The sequence below is a fragment of the Coloeus monedula genome (assembly GCF_965178545.1).
Source record: "Coloeus monedula genome assembly, chromosome: 21".
Lineage (NCBI taxonomy): Eukaryota > Metazoa > Chordata > Aves > Passeriformes > Corvidae > Coloeus > Coloeus monedula.
This window is the reverse complement of record NC_138801.1, coordinates 8,164,175-8,184,913: the sequence shown is the minus strand read 5'-3', so window position 1 is coordinate 8,184,913 and position 20,739 is coordinate 8,164,175. Positions and strand designations below refer to the sequence as shown.

General features: G+C 46.4%; 1 protein-coding gene across 1 annotated transcript in view; it reads left to right on the top strand.

The window, feature by feature from the left end:
• Positions 1–730: 730 nt before the first annotated feature.
• Positions 731–20,739, top strand: part of PAPPA (pappalysin 1) — a gene marked incomplete at both ends in the record, with an annotated part of 174,395 nt that continues 154,386 nt past the window's right edge. The window contains one exon of the mRNA XM_082295308.1: positions 731–1,127. Coding sequence (XP_082151434.1) covers positions 731–1,127 — 397 coding nt within the window. The remainder of the gene's footprint in view (positions 1,128–20,739) is intronic.

Here is a 20,739-nt window from a genome sequence, read left to right as displayed (position 1 = left end):
AAGTGTTTGAACCTCTGGAGCTATCTGCTCCTTCAAGCTGATTGATTAGTCATGATCCCTGCAGTTTTAATGGGAATCATTCAATTGGGAAGGTGGAGCACCCTAGAGTAGATTAGCATATTCTTGTTTACTCATCTTCTGAGGGGCTTTTTCTCTTTTCTTTCATTTTGTGGAGAAGAAGGGAGGGGGGGAGGTTGGGGGGAAGGAGGGGGTTGTGGCTTATGTTATAAAGGAGGCCAAAAAAATAAATAGATTAGAGCATCTTTTGGGGGGAGGGAAATCAGTGGGTCTGAGTCCTGGAGAAAGCTGGGGGGTTGTTTTGGTTTTTTGTTTTGTTTTGTGTGTGTGTGAGTGTGTGTGTGTGTTTTTTTTAAGAAGAAAAAAATAAAGGGAAGAAAATTCAGCAGAGAAAAGAAGAGAGAGAGGAATTCCAGCTGTGGAGGAATAGAGGAGAAGAAGACAGATAGAGGAGAAGAACAGAGAAATACATTTCAACCAAGAAGGAGTTTTGATTTATTTGATTTTTATTTGTTTTAAGGAGAAAAAAAATCTATAAGCAGGAAAAAGAAAGAAAGAAAAAGAAAAAAAGAAAAGAAAAAGCAACTGAGAAGGGTTATAAAAAGAGCAAATACCAAGAAGGGTGAACAAGAGAAGAAAGTCAAGGCAAGGAGGAGCCCAAAGCTGGCAGATCGGGAGGATTTGCAGGGGAGAAGGGGGGGGAAGATTGGAAATGCAGCTCTGGAGTTTGCTGCTGCCTCTTGCGCTTCTCTGTACAGCCCTAGCCAGTGGACCCGAATGTGGGATGGACGAGCGCTCCCGCAGGGCACGAAGGGACACCAGGCACAGCCGCCAGCTCCTCCACACTGCCCCGGGCACCTGTGCCACCAGGTTAGCCCGAGGAAGGCGCTCCACTGCTGGGCTGGAGCCTGGGCATGTCCCCCGCAGGAGGCAACAGCGGGAGGTAAAGGACGAAGAGGAGTCCCTTACCCCGAGCAGGGCGCTCTATTTCAGTGGCCAAGGTGATCAGCTGCGGCTGAAGGCAGACATTGAGCTGCCCCGAGATGCCTTCACTTTGCAAGTGTGGCTGAAAGCCGAAGGAGGACAGAGATCTCCGGCTGTCATTGCAGGTAGGTAGCTGGCCGTGCCTGTGTGCAGCATCCCCGCTCCGCGCCGGGAGCCGGCGGAGCAGGCGGCTGGAGGCGTGCGTGTGTCCGGGAGCGGGGTGTGCACACCCAGCCCCGCGGGAGTGCCCCGCAGCACACGGGGGATGGCAGCGCCTCTGCGAACACGCTAGGCTTGCCTTCACCCCGCCAGATATTCCGGGAGATCCCGGAGCTCTGCGGACCGGCTGGAAGTATAGGCTCGCAGGAAAAGTTATGTAAACTTTTGCATAGGGGAAATGGCAGTGCCCTGGGGTAGTTTCTGTGTCTCTGGGTGCGCGGATTGAGGTGCAGGTAGAAGAGTCAGCTCTTACGGTGGGGTTTTGTCTAATTTTCAGGTTGGAAAACTGTAAGTAGAGCATTTGAAAGTGGCTTGTTTGTATGTATGGAAAGAAATGTATGTGACGGGTGTGTGGCTGCAAAGAAACGCATATCTAAGGTTCCCCTACGATTTCCTTGGTTTTATTGGCTTTTTAGTGTACTCCGCTGTTAGCTCTTTAGATGCAGTGTTAGCATGTGGTTTCCAAAAAGCTATAAAGGAACTTTTTGGCTATTGTGAAACCTCAAATGAATCAAATGAGTTTATAAAGTTCCCAACCCCTCGACACTCAGCTACGGCTGGGACTCGCACTGCAGCTAGAGGATGTGTGGAGTATTTTTGTCTCCCCTTAGAAATGGCAAGTGTAACATCAATGATTCTAAGGTCAAACAGCCCTATAAAATCATTTAGTACTCAAAGCAGCTACCAGTCTAAGCTGTCTGAGCTGGATAATAACAAGGAGTATTGCACTTTTCTTATTTAAATTTTATGAGCCCATCCTGAATTTGGGTCCCTCTCCCCGCGTTCGCGCCCTCTCCCCCTCCCTCCCTCCCGCCACCTCCCGCCCTTTCCCCGCTTTAGTGATAAAGTGCAGCGAAGTTGTCGTGAAATCGGATCCTTTTCGGAGGGTTACAAACCCTTATAAATGTCGCCACATCCATCTTTGCTCTGAAGGAAGTCATAGAAAATGGAAATGCCCTTAAAAAAAAAAAAAAAAAAAAAAAAAAAAAAAAAAGAAAAAGGAAGGAAAAAAAAGGAAACAAGTCAGAAAGAGAAACGAGTATTGGGGGGCGGGGGGAAGACATGTTTTACAGCTCTTTTGGCAAGGAGATTCCCTGAAAGTACAAAGTTTCCATGTCCTAGGATGCCTTAAAGAGACAGGGAGGATTTCCCCTTTCCCTTTAAGTGGAGTCACTTCCTAGCAGGAGGCAGCGCTGCCTGTGCCGGTGGCGCGGCTGCCCCGCCAGCCCCGCTCCTGTCCCCTGCCACCCTCCCTCCTGCCACCCTCCCTCCTGCCACCCTCCCTCCTGCCACCCTCCCTCCTGCCACCCTCCCTCCTGCCACATTCCCGGCCGCGCTGCCCCATCCCTGACCGGCGCGGCTGCTGTCTCGCAAGAAAGTTGCTTTGTCCTGAGGAAAACAAAAACTGAGATGAACTCAGCCGTGCTTTTCCTTAACTTTCCCTAATCCCAGCTGCTCCGCTCGCTTGTGGGGAGGGGGACGCGGTTTGTGCGGGGCTGCCGGGGTGGGCAGGAGGTGCCGGGCATGGGCTGGTCCCGTGTGCCTTCAGAACAGTGATTTCATAGGTGAACCACGTTATTCCTTGCTTTATTCCCCCCTGGCTTTCTCACACTCTGCTCTTCTGGTTTCCAACCCTAACTTAAACCCCAGGGCTCAAAGTGCTTCCCTTTCAAGTTAGGAAAGGCAGAATTTTGGGTTTACACAGATCTCGTCAGTACCAAAACAGGGTCAGTGTATTTTTTAATGTGTTTAATCCAACACCTGGAACCCCGTGTCTGTCTTTGGTGCAAGTATCTCTAATTCTCACAACAGGGAACCTAGACAAACACACACAAAGATCATTTGTAGTAAAATACTTTAATTGGATGGGGGAGGTTGGGTTGTTGCCTGTATAAAACACTTGACCCATTTTATGCATGGAAATAACATTCCACTGTGAAAAATGAAGAGAAATGCCCCAGTTTTGCACCGTAGAGCTTCAGCTCGGCTTGGGAGGACTTTGTGATTTTTATTTTATTTTTAAGCTCCCCCTGCCCCCCTCGCACGCACTCTTGAAGAGGAGTCAGGTTTGGCTCTGTGTGTAAACACCTGGAAGAGGTCCAAGAGGAACTCACTTGGAGTATCCTCTGCACACCACAGCCTCCCAGACCTGCAGCAAGCTTAGGGAGAGATTACGCTTCCCTCAATGAGGAAATCAAGGGTTCTGGCTGCCAAAACCCTTGGCTTTCACATTTTCACTGTTTTGGGATGTGACAGACTGAGGAGCTCAGTTGTGCTGTTGAGTTTGCATCTGTAGGACCCCACTGAAATCAAGAGCCCATCTGGGTGTTTGGAGGGGAAGGGACTGGGGCACATTTTCTGGCAGTGCCAGAAGTGAGTTTCTCCCCAACTTTCGTCCCAGTTGCGAAGTGGGAAGCTGTACAGATCTGAGGAAAAGGGTGGGATTGACTGGGATACACCTCTTTTTCAGAGTTGCTCTTGTGTCATCACCTACTTTCTGCCCCCCACTTTCTGCCCATGCTGACTGCTCCCCTTGCATCCCTCCCTGCTGGCATATAAGAAATTACTGCAAGTTGTACAGAAGGAGTCCCATGTGTGCCTGTAGGGGAAACCTGTTGTGTCTGTTAAAAATCTCGTGTAGGACCCAAGTTGTTATCAGCTTCTGCGCCTGAGCCCTGACATAACGGAGTTCTTCTGCTAATCCAGGCTACAGGAGTTTCTGTCTGGAGCCAACTCTCCTTACGTCACCCTCTGCTGCAGTATTCAATTTGTTTTCATAAATGGCTAATTTTACAGCGCTGTTAAGTGGGTTCGTCATTGTGCCGGGCCATGCCCTGTCTCTGATGAGAGGCAGTCCTGGTGCCAGGCTCTGCCAATTTTCACGCTGCTTGGCAGCGATGTTTTTGCCGCCCTGTTTGACTCCACTGATATCTGCTCTGGCATTTGTCAGAGGGAAAGCTGTTGGGAAACTGGAAGTCTGACCCATTGATCTGCGTTACGCAAAAGCTCAGGAGCCCTGTCGGGGCTGGGCTGCGCTGCTCGGAGCGGCTCCCGCCGTGCGGCTCCCGGAGGCAGCTCCCGGCTCCTGCGCACTCGGCCCCCCTCCCTTCCCGGGCCGCAGAGTTCTTGGACAAACCCTGCTCGAATGTGCGCACCTACCCCGCAGCACAGCACATCCCTCTTGTAAACACGCACATGTGCACATGGAATCAATCAGGCGGCTCCGGGCACCTTCCCCCGCGGAGCCTGTGGATGCTGGTGCAGGAAAGGGTTAAGGCGGGGCTGTGCTCGGTTAGGTAATGCACACACACCGTGCAAAAAAAGGGGCTTCAAAGCGCTGCTGACCTTGCTGCTGTTGTAGTCAAGGATATTTCAGTTCCACTGTGAAAACGCAACCCCATCCTAAGAAACAGGATCCTCCCGAGTCCCTGTCAGGGTGTTTTCTGGTGTATGGGGTAGCTCATGTTTTCACAGGAGCGAGATGTTGACTCTTTACTGGCTGGGAGCTGAGAGGAGCGGGATGAATGATCGGCAGCAGGAACTGGAGTAAGAAGGCGTGCCTGCTTCTGAAGAGTGAAAGTTGTTTGTATTTTGGTTTGGGGTTTGTTGTTGTTTTTGTTTTGTTTTGTTTTTTTACTTCTTGGTTTCATTCTCCTCTGTCTCTCTATTCCTCAGCCTGCCTACAGGGAGCATGATCCCAGCTTAATAAAGCTTCATATGTAAGGGAGTGCCTATGTTTTCCCAACTTCGGTCCTTGAACATAAAACTGCAGCAGAATCCAAAAGAAGAGAAAAGCCAAAATCAGCACGGTGGAGCTCACTTAAAGCCACAGCTTTTGCATGTTAGAGACTGAGAAACGTGTCAGGGTCCAGTAATTGGGCAATTATAAGGATCTGTAATTGACACTTCATAGGTCTGGTCCCCCCACGGGGTTAAAGAATATATGTTTGCTTTGGGGAGTTAACTTGTTTTCTTCTGAAGTTTTGGAGTCTGATATTGGTTTAATACACTTCGGGTAGAATTGGTGAGCTGGGTCCTATCTCCAGAGCTGATTCTCATGCTGGGTGTGCTGGGAACTGGAGGATGTTTTCAACAGAGAGTTTACTCAGGGTCTCACTGGCATTAAAACACTTGGCAGGTAGATAACGTGGCATTTTCTCATCTTCAACAGCCTGTTATCTTTCAATCGTATGAATTTTCTAGTCATGTTCTGTAATGAAGGACTACAATGAAGGAGTAAGTCAAATATAAAACTTGTAGTTCTGTTGTTTAATTAGTGCTGCCATGTGCCAGGTCCCAGGGTGCTGGCCATGGTGGGCAGAGTGGAGTGACAGGAGCTGGAACACCTGCACAGATGTGTGGGTTTGGCTTCCCTGTGGATGGGTTCAAATGATTATCCACTTCATGACTATGGATCTGGACATGGCTTGACTCATAGGTCACTGAAAAAATACCCTCACAGCTTTTTAGTCATTTACTAAATATTTGCATTTGAACAGCACATTTCCTTCAGCCTGTGGAAGCTGGCACAAGAATCAGAAACTGATTTTTCTTTCCATAACATTTCCTATTTAATCTGGTCTCATTCTTTTGACCAGCTACACTCCAGAGTCAGAACAGCCCAGTTAAAAGAAAGCTGGGGGCTTTTTCCCCCTTAAAGCACTTACACGTAGGCTGTTCTAATTAATTAAATGGTAATAAAACAGTGAGGGTAATTTGACTGTGTGTGTAAAGGATGGCAAATTTAGATTCCTAAATGATGTATGGCTGTCTCCTGTAGGCACGGAGTTGTGTCCCAGGCTGAGTTTGCCTCTCCAAGCTTCGTTTTAGCCTGATTTATTTTGAGCCAGCCTGTTTCGGTTAGGAAAACCTGCATGAGGCAGAAAGCAAGCGGAGAGAATGGTGTTTGGAGAAAGAGCAGGAGCAGGGCTGTCCTCAGGGACCTGTGGAGATGTCTGGAGGAGTGCAGAGAAGAGCTGTGCAGGGCAGGCTCGCTGCTGAGGGCGAGGGGAAGCCCTTGGAGAGCCTTTGCACGCGAAGCCATTGCCAAAGCCAGCCCTGGGCGGGGTTGGAGCATCCTGGGAATCAGGCTGGAGCTGCTCTCCAGGTCCCCACTCCCACCTCATGTGGTGCCAGGAGGGGCTTGTAGGTGGCCGAGGGGTGCTGAGGCTGTGGCTGCACTGAGCACAGGTGTCCCCTGTCAGCCCCAGCAACACAGAGGACTGGGGAGGGATGAGCTCAAATCCCAAATCCCAGAGGATCTCACTGATGCTGGCTCCCTGGGGACCCTAATCCAGACCCTCCACACAGGTAGGTGCCACTTTCCAGTGCAGAACAGGACAGGGCTCTGCTTGCAAAGCTGACCCAGGTGTTTGCTGAGGCAGCTCCATGAGCTTTGAGTCGGCTCACCTTTGCCAAGGGTGGGAGAGATCCTCGGCTGAGCACATTGAACAGCAGAGATCCAGCTGCCAGTGGACACCTCGCTGGTCACTGGGGCCTGACTCAGTTTGCAGGCAGCCAGCTGAGGGGAGCAGGGATGTTTGGTGGAGAAATGCCTCCTTTGGAGCCTGGGTCTGCCTCTTGTCTGTCATGACAGACGTGAAGCCACAATGCATCCAGAAGCACCTTTAACACAAAAATGTTTCACGCCCTGGCAGCCCAGAAAACCAATTGTGTCCTGGGGTGTGTCAGGAGGAGTGTGGGCAGCAGGGCAGGGGGATTGTGCCCCTGTGCCCCTGTGCTCAGGTGAGACCCCACCTGCAGAGCTGCCCCAGCCCCGGGGCCCAGCACAGGAAGGACCTGGAGCTGCTGGAGAGAGGCCAGAGGAGGCTCCAGGGGGATCAGAGGGATGGAGCAGCTCTGCTGGGAGGAAAGGCTGGGAGAGCTGGGATTGTTCAGCCTGGAGAGGAGAAGCTTTGGGGTGACCTCAGTGTGGCCTTGCAGGGCCTGAAGAGAGCTACAAGAGAGCTGGAGAGGGACTTCTGACGGAGACCGGGAATGCCAGGACAAGAGGGAAAGGCTTCACACTGAAACAGAGTGGTTTTAGATCAGATATTAGGAAGGAATAATCACCTGTGAGGGTGGGCAGGCCCTGGCACAGGGTGCCCAGAGCAGCTGGGGCTGCCCCTGGATCCCTGGCAGTGCCCAAGGCCAGGTGGGACAGGGCTTGGAGCAGCCTGGGACAGTGGAAGGTGTCCCTGCCCATGGCAGGGGGTGGAATGAGATGACTTTTAAAGGTCCCTTCCAACCCAAACCATTCTATGAAAATGCAGGAACCATGCAGGACCAACAGGGTTTAGGTGCTCTCAAGGCCACAGGATCAACCCAGTGCTTTCACATTGGATTTTCATGCTGGCCCGAGCCAGGAAAAAAAAAGAGCCAACGTATAGTGTGTTTTCTCAAAAAGACATATTGAAAAAACAAAAATAAACCCTTCCATGACTGGGGTCAGCTGAAATGCTCCCATATAATAGTTTTGCTTCTAATTTTATCTGTTGCTTTTTCAGGTCCTCTTTTCTTTTCTCCAATAGAAATTACAGGAGCAGAAGCAGAGAAGGGACCACCTGGGTTGCCAAATTCAGTCCCCTGCAGTGTCAGGGATATAACAGCAGATAATTAGTCCAAACATTCACAGAAAATCCACTTTGTAGGCTCTGATATAGCACAGGCCACAGCAGATTTCCCAGTGCTCTACTGTAAACCAAAGCTCTTTAGCTAAGACCGAGAGTCACCACTTTAATGTAAGACAGGAAAAGAGAAGGACAGATCCACAACATCTTAAGTACCTAAAATCCAAAACATTGGTCTAGAAAACTGTTAAGTATGAGAAAGAAAAACATTGGCTGGTAAAAGGTATCAGCTTTCTTATTTTCAGAGAGTTAAAATGAATCAGGTGTTTTGACAGTTATGAAACTTCTATTGAAATTTTAAGTTGGAATATTTGCCAAAACTGATCCTTTCCCACAGATAGTCTGTTTTGATTAATTTCCCCTTTTCCTGAGAAAAATATTTTATCAAACATTTCCCACCCTTCTCTGGTCTTAGCCTGTGTGGCAGCTCCTACATCCCCTTGTAGTAGGAATGAACGCTTTTGCTTTATTGCATTTTTACTTCTTTACATCTTATACTCCAGGTTATTGAGAAAATGCATCAGAAAACACTTGTTTGATCAAAATCCTCTATGTTTTTTCTCTCAAGTGTATCAGCAAGTTTAATATCATCTTTTTCTTCATTTACCCTCCTCTCTCAACACTGCCAAATTTTTCATCTAGCACTGTTTACATGGTCAGGATATATCAATCTTATTTCATATATGCAAAATATATTGGACTCTTCTGTTTCTTGGGTTCTGAGCATTTGCTTCATGCATTGTTCTGGGCACAGGTGCTGTGCTGCCCATTTTGTTTCTTTGTTTTCCCAAAAAAGAGGCTTCTGAAGATGAAGCTGTACCTTTCCCCTGACCTCACCCTTCAATTCTTCTGCGCCCATTTCCCCACCTGGGGGTTGCTGACATCTGGATATGATTCTTGATTTTATTTCACCTTTCTGTGGGGAAGGAATACTTGATTGTTGTGCTATTTTCTCTGTCTCTCCACATTTCTCTTCATTTTCTCTGCTGTGAGCATGCATGCACACACACACACCATTTCCAAAGCACCTTTGATTTTCTTCCCAGATCAATAGAGCATTTAAACTCCAATGATCAAGGAGGAGCAGCTTGTTTATTTCCCCACATATTCTGACACAAGTGGCACATCTTGTAAACTGCTTTGATTTGATGTTAGTGCCTATTATAAAGTTTACTCTCCCCAGAGCCATCCATGAAGTTAAAGTACTCTTACTCTGATCAGGAGCAGAGCAGAACTCAAAAAGGTGAGGTAAAAAGAGAACAGGAGTGAGTATCTTACCACAGAATTTTGCTTTCTGCTATCCTTGCTGGCAGTGATCAGAACAATTTGAGGGCTGTTGAACATCCGTAAGTTTGGGCAGCACAGTGAGGGTACTTTATGTATCACACTTTAAAGTGAACAAATATAAATGAAGGTCTATTATGCCTTGGTAGAATGGGGCTGGATTTCTGGTTACACAGGAAGCATGGATTTCATCCGAAACCTAGTCAAGAAAAATACCACTGAGCTTGGCTGAGTCTGGAAAAGGCTGTGATTTCAGAGAGTTTTCTGTACCTCTTCTCTATAGCCTGGACCTGTCTGTGGTCCTTGCTTCAGGATCCTTTATTTTGCTGGCCTTTTTTGCTTCAGATATGAGAGAAGAAAAACTGTGAAGCCCTAACATGAGGGGAATTGGCCAGAGGAAGGAGACATGTTTATTTGCTTTTGCTATACTCCACATCTCAAACTGGCCTCTGTTTCTTTCAACCATTCTTCTTTTCTTTTCCCTCCCTTTTTTCCTTTTTTATTTTTTTAATGTTAAAATCTCGCCCATTCCAAACCCACTCTCCCATTTTCTGTTCTGCAGGGTGATGTAAGTGTGCAACTTTCCCGTCCAATCCCTCCACCCTCTCTTATCACCATCCTAGTCTCAGTTTTTCCCCTGCTTTCTGGTGTCCTTGATTCCCCCGCTTTCCCTCCTTCCTGCTCTGCACAGTTGCTGCTTTCCTGCTCCTCTCCCATCTCCTTTGCTGCGGGAGGGTGGTGTCCCCTCCGAGGGTGGCCACAGGTTGGTGGCTTCAGCCAACTGGTGTTGGAAGCGCTGTGGGAACAGAGGGTAAGCAGGCTCTGTGTTTGTGTGCTTAGCCAGGCTCATGGGCTTGCCTATTTTCCGGGAATTATTGATATTGTTCTGTTTAATATCCATCCTCGCCGTGCACAAACAAGGAGCGAGCGGTCGCTCTCACAGAGAGGGAGCGAGGGGGAATTGAAACTGAGAAGCATCTGGAATTGGCCTGGTGAAGCAGCAGCTGAGAGATATGATACCAGCTCATGAAAGCAAAAGAATTGCTGTGCTAGAGAAACAAACCACTCTGTTCTCTGCTGGGCACCTCCTGGGGCCTGGTGGGCTCTCGAGTCTTCCTTTTGGGTGATATTTAGGGCTTTTTTATCTCTTCTCCTTCCTCCCCTCCGTCGTGTTTTTCCTCCTTTGCCTTATCTAATTTATTGTCTCTCTGTTTGCTTTAAATCACTTTCCCATATGGATTTCTCTCTTCTGACCCATCTTCCCCTCCCTCATCTGATTCCCAGGAGTCTCCTGTCGTCATGGAATTGGGAGAAGAGCAGCCCTGTTCCTGACACCGAGCATCAGCTGCAGGCTCCTTTCCTCCTTCATTTTCTTCCTTGTCTGTTCTCTGCTGTTAGTGTTGGAAACCTATTCACAAAGATCATCCACTGGATTGAGGAAACAGATTTTATCACCATTACTTTGTTTGTTTTATTCAAGACAGGGAAAGAAATGGAAAGGAAAAGCCTTTGCTGTTACCAGTGTTTCTTAGTTTTGAATGGAGTTTTTTTTCTCCTGTACTAATGTATCCTAGTGCTGTTATTTTCCTTTAGCATTGCAGCAAGATTACGGTTTTATAGTCCTGATCTTGCCACAAAACTTCCTGCTGCTGCTGGTGATAAATCTCAGGGGCGAGAGAACACATCCCTTAAAATCAGGGAAACTGAGGAATGGAGGGATGCTCTGATTTGTCCTGGTTGTGGTGGTGTGCTGTGACAAAGTCAGCAATCAAGCCCAGCAGCAGCCCTTTTGCTACCTTTTATAATTGTTTTTTAGGGATGATGATGGTTATTCCTCAGCTGAGATTGTTCTCCATGTGAATTCCCATGCCCTAATTCCTGTAGGATGTTTCCTTGTAGCTGTTGGTGGTTCTTCAGTGGATAAGGGCAGTGCTGAGCCAGTGGTGGTGATGGAGTCTGGCACCTGCCAGGTGACATCTGGCTGGTGACAACACAGGGGCTGGGGGAAGAAGGCACTTGGCATTTGTGACATGAGCTCTTTGGAGATGGCAGAAAATCAGATGGTCTGGAATTCATGTCTCTGAGCCAGACACTCTGGTGATGGTGGAATCCACATGAATGATTGTATTTCTCAGATGGAACAGTGTGCAGCCCACAATGGGAGAGAAAAGCAAATATCAGCAAAGCCCCTTAGTTCAGAGTGCTCCTATTTAAATTGGAATACTTTGATATTTTTTATCTGCCTGCACATTGATTATTGTATTGACTTGCTGAAACGGCTTGTAAAACATGGAAGTTGCAACTGCTGAAAATCTGTCTCTGGATACCTCAGGTTATTAAACCAAGGACAAAACCAACTAATTTACCCCATAGTTAAATTCAGACCCGGTGAGAGGTTGCAGAAGGGGCCCCAGAGGATTTTTGGGGAGGGATCACTGCCCAGTACACACCCTCATGGCTAAGCAATCAGTGTTTCTGTCGGGAGCATCACCAGGGAGGATGCACATCCTACAATCCATGGGAGTTTCTTCTGAATGCAGCAGCATCTGTGCTTGTAAAGTGTGAGGTGCTAAAGTTGAAATCTGGAGCTTGCATTACTACTGTCTTACATGTCATCTGTCTTGTGGATAAACAGAGCAGCCTCCCGGAGGTCAAAACAGCACCTTTCACCAGTGATAATTTAATGAGAATTATTTTCAGTGTAAACTAGACAAGAACTGGAAGTCTCCTGTGAAGCTCGTGAATGGAGATGTTCAGAGAGAAAAGGAGTACTGGGAGAAAAAGCAAATGTTAACTAAATGCATTACACACACGGTTTTGAAACATACTTGGCAGAGGGAAGGGCGAGCAATATAAGCCAGATTCTGCTGTTGAACACACCAATGTAAACCTAGAGTAACTCCTTTGGAGAGGAAATCGGGGGGGCTGCTCCAGACCTGTGAATGTGTAGAATTTGGGGCAGAGACAGAGGGCATGCAATGGGGAAAGTGACCAAGCTGAGAGGTGGATGTTGTGGAGAACAACCTCCAACTACCGTCACCGCTGTCGGTGGTTTTATTTGGGTGTGTAATGGTTATGGTGATGCAGTGGGAAACATTTGTACAATGTGGGGTTGTTTTTGCTTTTTGAAGTATTTTCTGCATATACCTATATCGTAATCCCTCCAGACTGCGGGACTGGGCCATGTACCAGTGTTACAGTGAGCCCTTTGTGTTTCCGGCAACAAACACTCCTGAACTCTGCTCTCCAGGCTTGTGGCCTAAACTCCTTCACCCCCGCCTGTACTGTCCCATCTCCAGCAATAATATTTCCTCCTCTGTTTATAAACAAACACCCTCAGAGGAAGTTCACGGGAAGAAAAGTTAGTTAATGAAAATCAACCACGCACCCAGGCCTGGGCTGCGGGCTAGAGCCAGCAGGGTTGCTGGATGTTTCCTACCCTGCATCTGTTTGTAGGAGTTTCTTTGATGAGATGTTTGCCTGTCTGTCTAATTCTATGTCTTCCTCATCTTTTCCCATCGTCGTGGAAAATATAAAAGAAGTGGGGAAAAATTGCGGTCTCAATTTGCTTTGAAATCAGCATGGACAATATTTGGGAACCCCGAACAGGGAGATTGACTTCAGTAACCCTGTAGATTTTCTTCTTGGTAAATCCACAGATTTTGTCTGCTTTGTTGTTGTTGTTTTTTTAGCATCAAAATCTAGATTCTGGCTCCTGGCAAAACTGTTGCTCTTGAGTTGCGCAAAGGCTGTAAAAGGACTAAAATAGCCCAAAGGATAATTGTCCACTATAGTCTGAGCACAGGGCTGATGATACATCTGGTGTTGCACATTATTCTCACAGAGCCACCCCTTAAGGAGGTAGGAGTGAGCAGGACCCAGGGGAGTGGGTAACACAGGGCTGTGGTCACCGCAGGCATGAGCGAAGCACGGTAATGGTGCTGGCAGCTGGAAAACACAGAATGTTTTTTGACTCGTTCCAGAGGTCCCACAAACCTCTTACAGCACAGGGGCAACTGAATAAATAGTCCATTTTCTTGTGGCTGCTCCTGGGTTGTGTCTTTAGCACTGCCCCTCGGTCTCAGGTACTAGGTGGGTGGATTAGGTGTTTGTTTCCTCTCAGGAGAAAATTGGATTCTCTAGTAAGTCTTTCTGGCCACTCAAAATACATAAGAAGATCATCAGACAAAGGAAAGCTCTGGCAGTAAGGGAAGCAGCCTGGTCAGGGCTGTGGTTCCTCACTTGGGCAGAGGTGTGGTGTTGATGCAGTGCTCATGTCACTGTTCCAGGCTCCTTCTCTTCCATAAGGAGTGTATTTGGAAATTGGGGCTAAGGAAGCTTTTACAGATATAATAGATGTGGAAGTTGTGGTCCCACTTTTAGTTCTAAGAGCCTTGAAGTTTTAGAAGTGTACTACAAAAGGTCTCCAGTGCTGGCAGAATCCCCATACCTTAAAATGGGATCGTTTAAAATAGTCTTATCCATTGCTTTTTGTTGAAAGAGCAGTTTCTCTTACTGAACAAATATCTTCTGTCAAGTCTTATCTGTAAGACTATTCCAGTGTGGTCTCTCCACCTCCCATTCCAACGGGGGGAAGATAATCAGAAATGAGCATTTTGCATTGCAGCATGGACAGAGTTTATCCGTTGTTGCACAACCCCTTTGCTTGCCAGCAGGTTAAATAAAGGAGCAGGATGGGGCAGTGGTGGAAATGGACCTGGTTTATACTGGTGAGCTTCCTCCAAGAATTCCAGCGTAACTATCAACAGTTTCTCCTAGCAGGAAAGTTGAGCGATTCATTCTTACCCTTTGAGGAGTTCTGAATTATTGAAGTGCAGAGGATGTTCTGCTGGGAAAGGCTGTAATTCCCCGCAGTCCTCTTTGCTAGGGATGGTTTAATCAAACAGACTGTTTACGTTCTGTGTCTCAGCAGAGGCAATGCTCAAACAGCAGTGGTCTTCAACTGGACGCTGTAGCACTGGGGGTTTATTTTATTTTGTTTTAAACATCAGCATACCACCAGTTTTACTGGGAAATGGCCATCTGCAAACACCTGCAAGCTCCATGAAACAGGCCAGAGAGGGAAGCAACAGCAGCTGCGTCTCACAGAGGCAAAATGAGACAGCAAGGGGGCTGTGTTTCTTCTCCAGAGGTTTCTGCAGGGCTGGGATTTGGCAGCAAAGGTGGGCTGGGAGCACTTGCACTCCTGGAGGAAGAGACCATGCAGCAGGAGGAGGCTGAATGTTGGTCCAAACTCTTCTCTGAGCCTCAAACACTGATGGTAGAGTCAGAGAAGCAAAAGCCTTTTTGCCAAAACCTTGTGCTTTGCCTCACACTGTGAAGGCCAAACTGTTCCATGAACAGTTTATGTGCTCTCAGATGTAAGAGGGCTCAGACTGAATGAAATGGGAGTTAAGTATTCCATGAGAGAGACAGAAGAAAGAAATGAGATTAGGACAGCTCTTCCTACCACCGCCCATCTCTCCCCTCACTCAGGAGGAACATCTTTTGCACCTATATCAACAAACCGACACTTTATTGCACTTCTGCAGTATGTCCAAAATTGGCCATAAACCTTGAGTCAAGATTTTAACTTGTGTTCAGACACTTTCTTTTTTTATTCTTCTTTGGTATATTCTGGAAGTGATGTATTTCCGCTCCCCACACGCAGGATCTTCTGTGCATCACTGAGGAGGACGCACGTAAGTAGGCAATGTGGCCAACATTCTTCCAAACCCGAGCAATCCAACCAGCTGTTCAGCAGGGCTGTTATTTATTGAGAACTGTCAATGTGTTCAACACATGGTGTCCTTTGCCCTGTCGAGCCAACAGCCTGGCTTTTATGGGTTTCTCTGACACTTGTCACACACTGGTGACAGGACGAGCTGGAACGGGCACATGGGTTTATGTGAACATTACTCTAGAAGGGCATTGCAACAAGATGTTCTATAAGGAAAGCAGAGACAGAGACCAGTTGGCAGAGGAGAAAACAGAGGCTCTTGCAAAGGGTAGAGGTTTCTTTTTGGCTGGTGCGTTCGGAAAGAGAACAGAGATTTCCTTCAGCGATAAATTAGATGCTTGGGGAGAAAGAAAGGGTGTTTGTTTCAGCAGTGATGCAACTCCTGTGTGAGAGAAGCAGACTCCCTCTCCTGTTAATTCCAGCTGCTGGTTCTGTGGCAGAGTAGAAGTGCACAGGTTGCTTTGGGGTTTTAGTTGCTGCTCTGCAATTGCTGCGAGGTGCCTTCAGCTCTGTCCTTTGTGTCTCCAAAGGTGGGATAATGGCTCTGAGCAGCCTGCAGATAGATACTGTTTATAAGGGTGAGGACATGCCATTAGTGCAGTGCTTCATGAATGAAGCTGTAAATGACAAATGCCACTCCTTTGCACCAACAGGTTGGAATGTTCAGCCAAGAAGCCCGGTTGGCCAGGGTCGTGCTGAGTTCTTGTGCTGCTGTAAAGGGAAGACTGAGATTGTGGAGTGCCAAAGAGACAGAAAGACAGGGGCACATCTTGCCAATCTCCTACTTATCTATTTGTCCCATCTTTTTTCTCTTGACTTGTGTAAGCTCGTATTCATGAGTATCACAGGTATTTATTCTCCCCCACTGAAAAACAGAGCTGTTGCCTGAACAGTGTGACTCTGGCCACATTCCCTCCTATTCAGCACAATGCAATCTTGGCTCTTTACTGGTTAATATTTTCTGTCAACAACCTGCAAGAAAACAAAATCAGTGCTGATAAAATTTGCAGATGTTGCAGAATGCAGGGAGTGGTAAACAATGACCAAAACAGGACTCTCAGTTGGGTGTTTTCAAAAGCTGAGAACATGCAAACTATGCATTAGAGTAAAGCCAAATGTGAAGTCATTCATATAGAGAGAGGGGCGGCGGGTCACACACAAAGGATGGATGGGGGAAAGGATCTTTCACCTGGAAGCTGAATGTGGAGCAGCAACTGCCTGTTGGAATAGATAAAGCATGTAAATGTGAGCTGCCAATGTGAGGCTGTGGCCAAAGGTTTGGAGTCATGATTGGCTGGGTAAACAAGGAGATATTAAACAGGACTGGGGGGGTTGTGTTACCCCTGTGATGACACTGGAGTAGCTGCTGCCAAAGCACTTTGTCCCATTCTGGTGTCTGCAGTTTAAGAAGGATATTGTATGGAAGAGGATTTAGAGACAAAACAATTAGCAGTAACAATAATTATGTGATTTGTAACAAGCCTTGAAGTGTTGGACTCAAGAAGATTAGGAGGTGACTTGATCACCATGATCTTTAAACGTGTGTTTTGGGGATGTTAAACTGATAATTGGGGGTTGGAAATGAATAATAGAGGATATGAGTAAATCCAATTGATCCAACGGAGACTAAGCAACTTTAGAACAGAGTATTTTAGCAGTGTTTTAGCCCTGTGAGTAGTCAGTTATTGAAAAACCTTTCTGAGTGGAATGGTGGAATATCTGTCACCATAGCTTTCAATGTAGAGCTAATAGTTTTTCCAAACTACATGGTCTTTAAAGAGGAATTAATTCAGTGGTCACCCATATTGGGTCTAAGATCTTCCAATGTCAGAGTATTCTGGGTTTTTCAGCTATTACTGAAAAAATGGTTGAAGCCAACAGTAAAGCACAAGCAGCACTAAGATGCCAATTTCAAATCTTTTAATTTCTCTCTTTTTAGTTTCTGTGGGGTCTCCTTGATGCTGCTAGGATATTTCTGGTCTCCACAATATTTACAGGTCATTGTAGGCTTTCCTCACCACCGCTGTAGTTGAATTGTGAGGCTCTGTCTCATATGATATTTTTAATCCTGTTTAGATATTGTCACCTTTTTCCAGAATGATGTGCTGAGCAATGACTTGACTTCTCCCTTTTGAAACAGTCCAGTGCACTGTTGGAAAACCACCTGAAAAACAAGATTGAAATCTTTTCTCATTGAAGTTAGTGAGAGTTTCACTGTTGACCTCAATGATGCCAAGAATTTACCTCCAGAATACAGACTTTGGGGAGCAAAATCAAGGTTTCCCTCTGGAAGCTGGACCATTGACAATGTCAGGACTGTGAAGCCAACAGATCAGACCCTTAAAAACAAAGTGGATGAGAAAGCAGAGAATAAGCTGGGGGTGACTTTAGCTTGTCATCCCCTTGCTGGGTGGTCTGCCTCAGTCTCAGGGCAGAACAGCAGTCCAGAAGGGCATGAAGGATGCTGGAATGACCTATTGCTGTGAGTTTAGCTGAGTTGCAAACAGAAAACACTGACCAAAAACCTGTCGAAGGTAATTAGTGTTCTGAGACAGGATTTAATTTCATTTGATCCATCCCCAGCTGGAGACTGTTCCTCAAAACTCAAATTTAAGCCAAGTGCTCCAAATGCCCCAGTCTGCTCCCTCCAAGCCATGTGCACATGTATATATAGGCCCCTGCACAGAGAAAATCGTGCCTGTACATGGTATTTTGTTAGTCTTCATTGCTCTGCTTCCAAATTTAACCAGAAGTAGAAGGGCTGAAATAACATAAGAAAGGCTGGACATATGATATTTCCTGCTGCTCAGCTAAATACAAGAATTGCCAAAAATCTTCCAAGGTAGCTTGTTTCTTTTACATTTTTCTCCCAGTTCTGCAGACTTGAGAAGGTCAATTACTTTAGAGAAGGATTTGGCTTTGGCAACACTTATGGAAAGCGAAGCAGAATTATGACCTTTTGGAGGTTTGCCCATCGCTGTCCCATCTTGTCCTTTAAGAACTAAAGGCTGAATTTTCACAGCTACAGTCTTCGGTTTAATAGGTGTGAATTTGTTTCTGTGCACTTCTAAGACACCATGAGCATCTGTGTGAGAATTTTCTTTTAGATGTCTATTTATTTGTGCTCACAGATCAAGTGATCACTGGTATTTGTAGAGCAGAAACACAGGCTCAGGTATTTCCAGGAGGAAAATCATACCAAAACAAATGAAATTGGATTCTAACCGAGCAGAATAATAAAGCTCTAAAATTATATACTTAGGTTAGTATGTGGTGACTCCAGCCTATCTGGAATGCATGCTATAATAGTTGTATCATGTTAGAGAGGCAGGTTTTTTTCAGCAGGACGTTTCCTAGAAAGCAGAAATATCTCTGTGGTTTGTGTATGGGTTTGGAACTTGTGTGCAAGTATGGAGCAGGGAATTTGAGGCATGAAATAGTCAGGATTAGTGAAGGCCCAGATCCCTTTCATAAATGACAGCAGAAAACAGGCACGAGCAGCTCCCTTCTCCCCACTGCTGTTGCAGCCTCCTCCTCTGTGGATTGTTTTGGAGTCAGTTCTTTGAAGGTTGATAAATGCCTTAGTACAGGAAAGATGCAGTCATATGGGAAAGCCAGATGCAATATTTGAGTCTGGATAAGATCTAAGATATTTTTACAATAAGATATTTAATTTTTGCAGAGGCAAAACCCTTGCAGGGTATAAATCAGTGTAAATGCACTGGAACTACTCAGTTTTGCACTCACAAAGTGTCTGCCCAAGAATGTTCTCAAAATCCAATTAAATAACTAGAACTGTTTCATGTGGAAATGCCCCTCAATTACAAAGACAAGTCTAAGCTATCATGATGTGATTTTTACAGTCTCCTCGCAGGGTGCCCTAGTTTGCATTCATGGAATTTTTTGTTTTTGTTTTGTTTCTGTAATAATGTGGATGTTGGCCATCTGTCTGATCCTGGAAAGGTTGTAAGGTTGTCCCTGCTCCCCAGGTTCTCTTCCCACTCCCTCATTGATCATAATGTTTGATTTAGGTGCCACTAGATTTCCTCCTTTGTTCTCCAGCCCTAACCTCCCCCCTGCAAACACACATGCATTGTGCAATGGTGTAAAAGCTCTCCTGGCTGCAGCTGGGAGTAGTAACTGCTCAGCTGGTTCCAGCACTGCCCTAAAGCTGCTGTAAAGGTCAGAGACAAGGGAATTCTAAAAAGCAAAACAAGCTGTGTTGTTGTCCCCCCTTTAATCCTGGCTGTGTGTTTTGATCAGCACCACAAGCCATCTCATATGCAGAGCTCTGCTTCTCCCAGCCCTGTGTTTGTGGCCGTCCAGGGCAGCGTGTCGGGCATTTTTCCAGCCCCACTCCGGGCTCAGGCGCTGCCGCAGCTGATTGACTTGCACTGCTTGTCAGACACAAAGCACATTTTGAAAGGAAATGCCATATTGAACTCCCCGTGAGCTGATGGGTATTGTGCACGGTCATCTGATGGCACAGATGTGCCCCTAATAATCCTTCCAGGAGAATATTTCCTCCTGGGATGCTCTGGCCATCTGATCTGCTCTGAGGTATGCTGACCTATCTTGACCCAGTTTATGATCAATTCTCTCTGCTGTTTTCTAAAAGGAGCCCAGAAATATCACTTTATCATTTAGATTGCCTGGAAGCTGTGGTACTTACGTGTCTGTTCTTTCCACAGAAGATACTCTGTGGTTGCTCTCAAGCATTAACTCTTACAAAGGGGAGGAAAGCCACCCTGTGTGAGCAAGAGTAAATTTCTCTGTAGAGCTTTGATAGCTAATCAGTGCTTGGCAAACAGTGCAGGGAGGAAGAGAAGATGTGGAAGCAGAGGTGACTTTTGTTCCACCAAACGTTGCTGGGTACCTTCATCTGTGTGAGTCCAGTGACCCTTTTGCTGCTGTGCCTTTATCTTAACATCCTTTTTCTCAGGTTTGTGTGTGCTGTGCATGTGTCTGTGAAGGATGGATGGTTTCCATGCATTCCTCCTGATGTGTATCCATGTGTTTTGCAACACCTGCTTTTCAAGTGGGAATGGTGTTAATGCTGGGTTTCTCTGGAGGTGAATCAGCTGCCTTGGGTACAACGGGAGGGTTAATTTGTAATCTGGTTCTGCTGAGCAGTGAGCACAGATAAGCTTGGGAGTTCAGAGGTGTGTGAGGATCCCTTTCAACCAAACCAACAAACTTACTGAGGGCTTTCCACTCCTCATATTCGAAGGATATTTGGGTTTTCATAAACACTAAACTCAACTTTTTAATAAGCAGGCTACAATAGAGTGTCTAAAATTGGCAGCCAAAAATCTGAATTCTTGTCTGAATCAATCTGGATGCAAAGTCTCCCATATTTGTGACATACAGCAGTGATTCCCTGATGGAACATCAGAGTTTGACTTTAAGTAGGATCCAAGAGAAGCCTGTCCCTACTATCTTCACTGTTGCTGTGCTTGTGTGTGTTAAAATCCTCTCTAATAACATGGACACATACTGGTTTTTCCAAGCCTCATCCAAAAATATTCAGTTGTTTCTAAGAACGAGGCAGGAGAAATAAATAGTTTTGCAGATATTGCAATATCCTTACCCTTGTCTGGAATGTTCCCGTGATCCCAGACTTCATAGCGGGGACTGAGGTTTGACCCTTGCAAAGGATGTGCATTTTTCTGTCCATCTAAAAGGCCGCCTAAAGCTGGTTATTAGATCATAAACAGTTTATTCACCAAGCACCAGTCTCCACTGCTCCTGCAGCTTTATTGTGAAATGCTTAAGGAGATCTAGATAAGGGGCAAACCTTCCCACTAACCCTTGTTTACGCTGAGGCTGTAGATGAAGGAGCCCTTGGAAAAGTCATACTCAGCC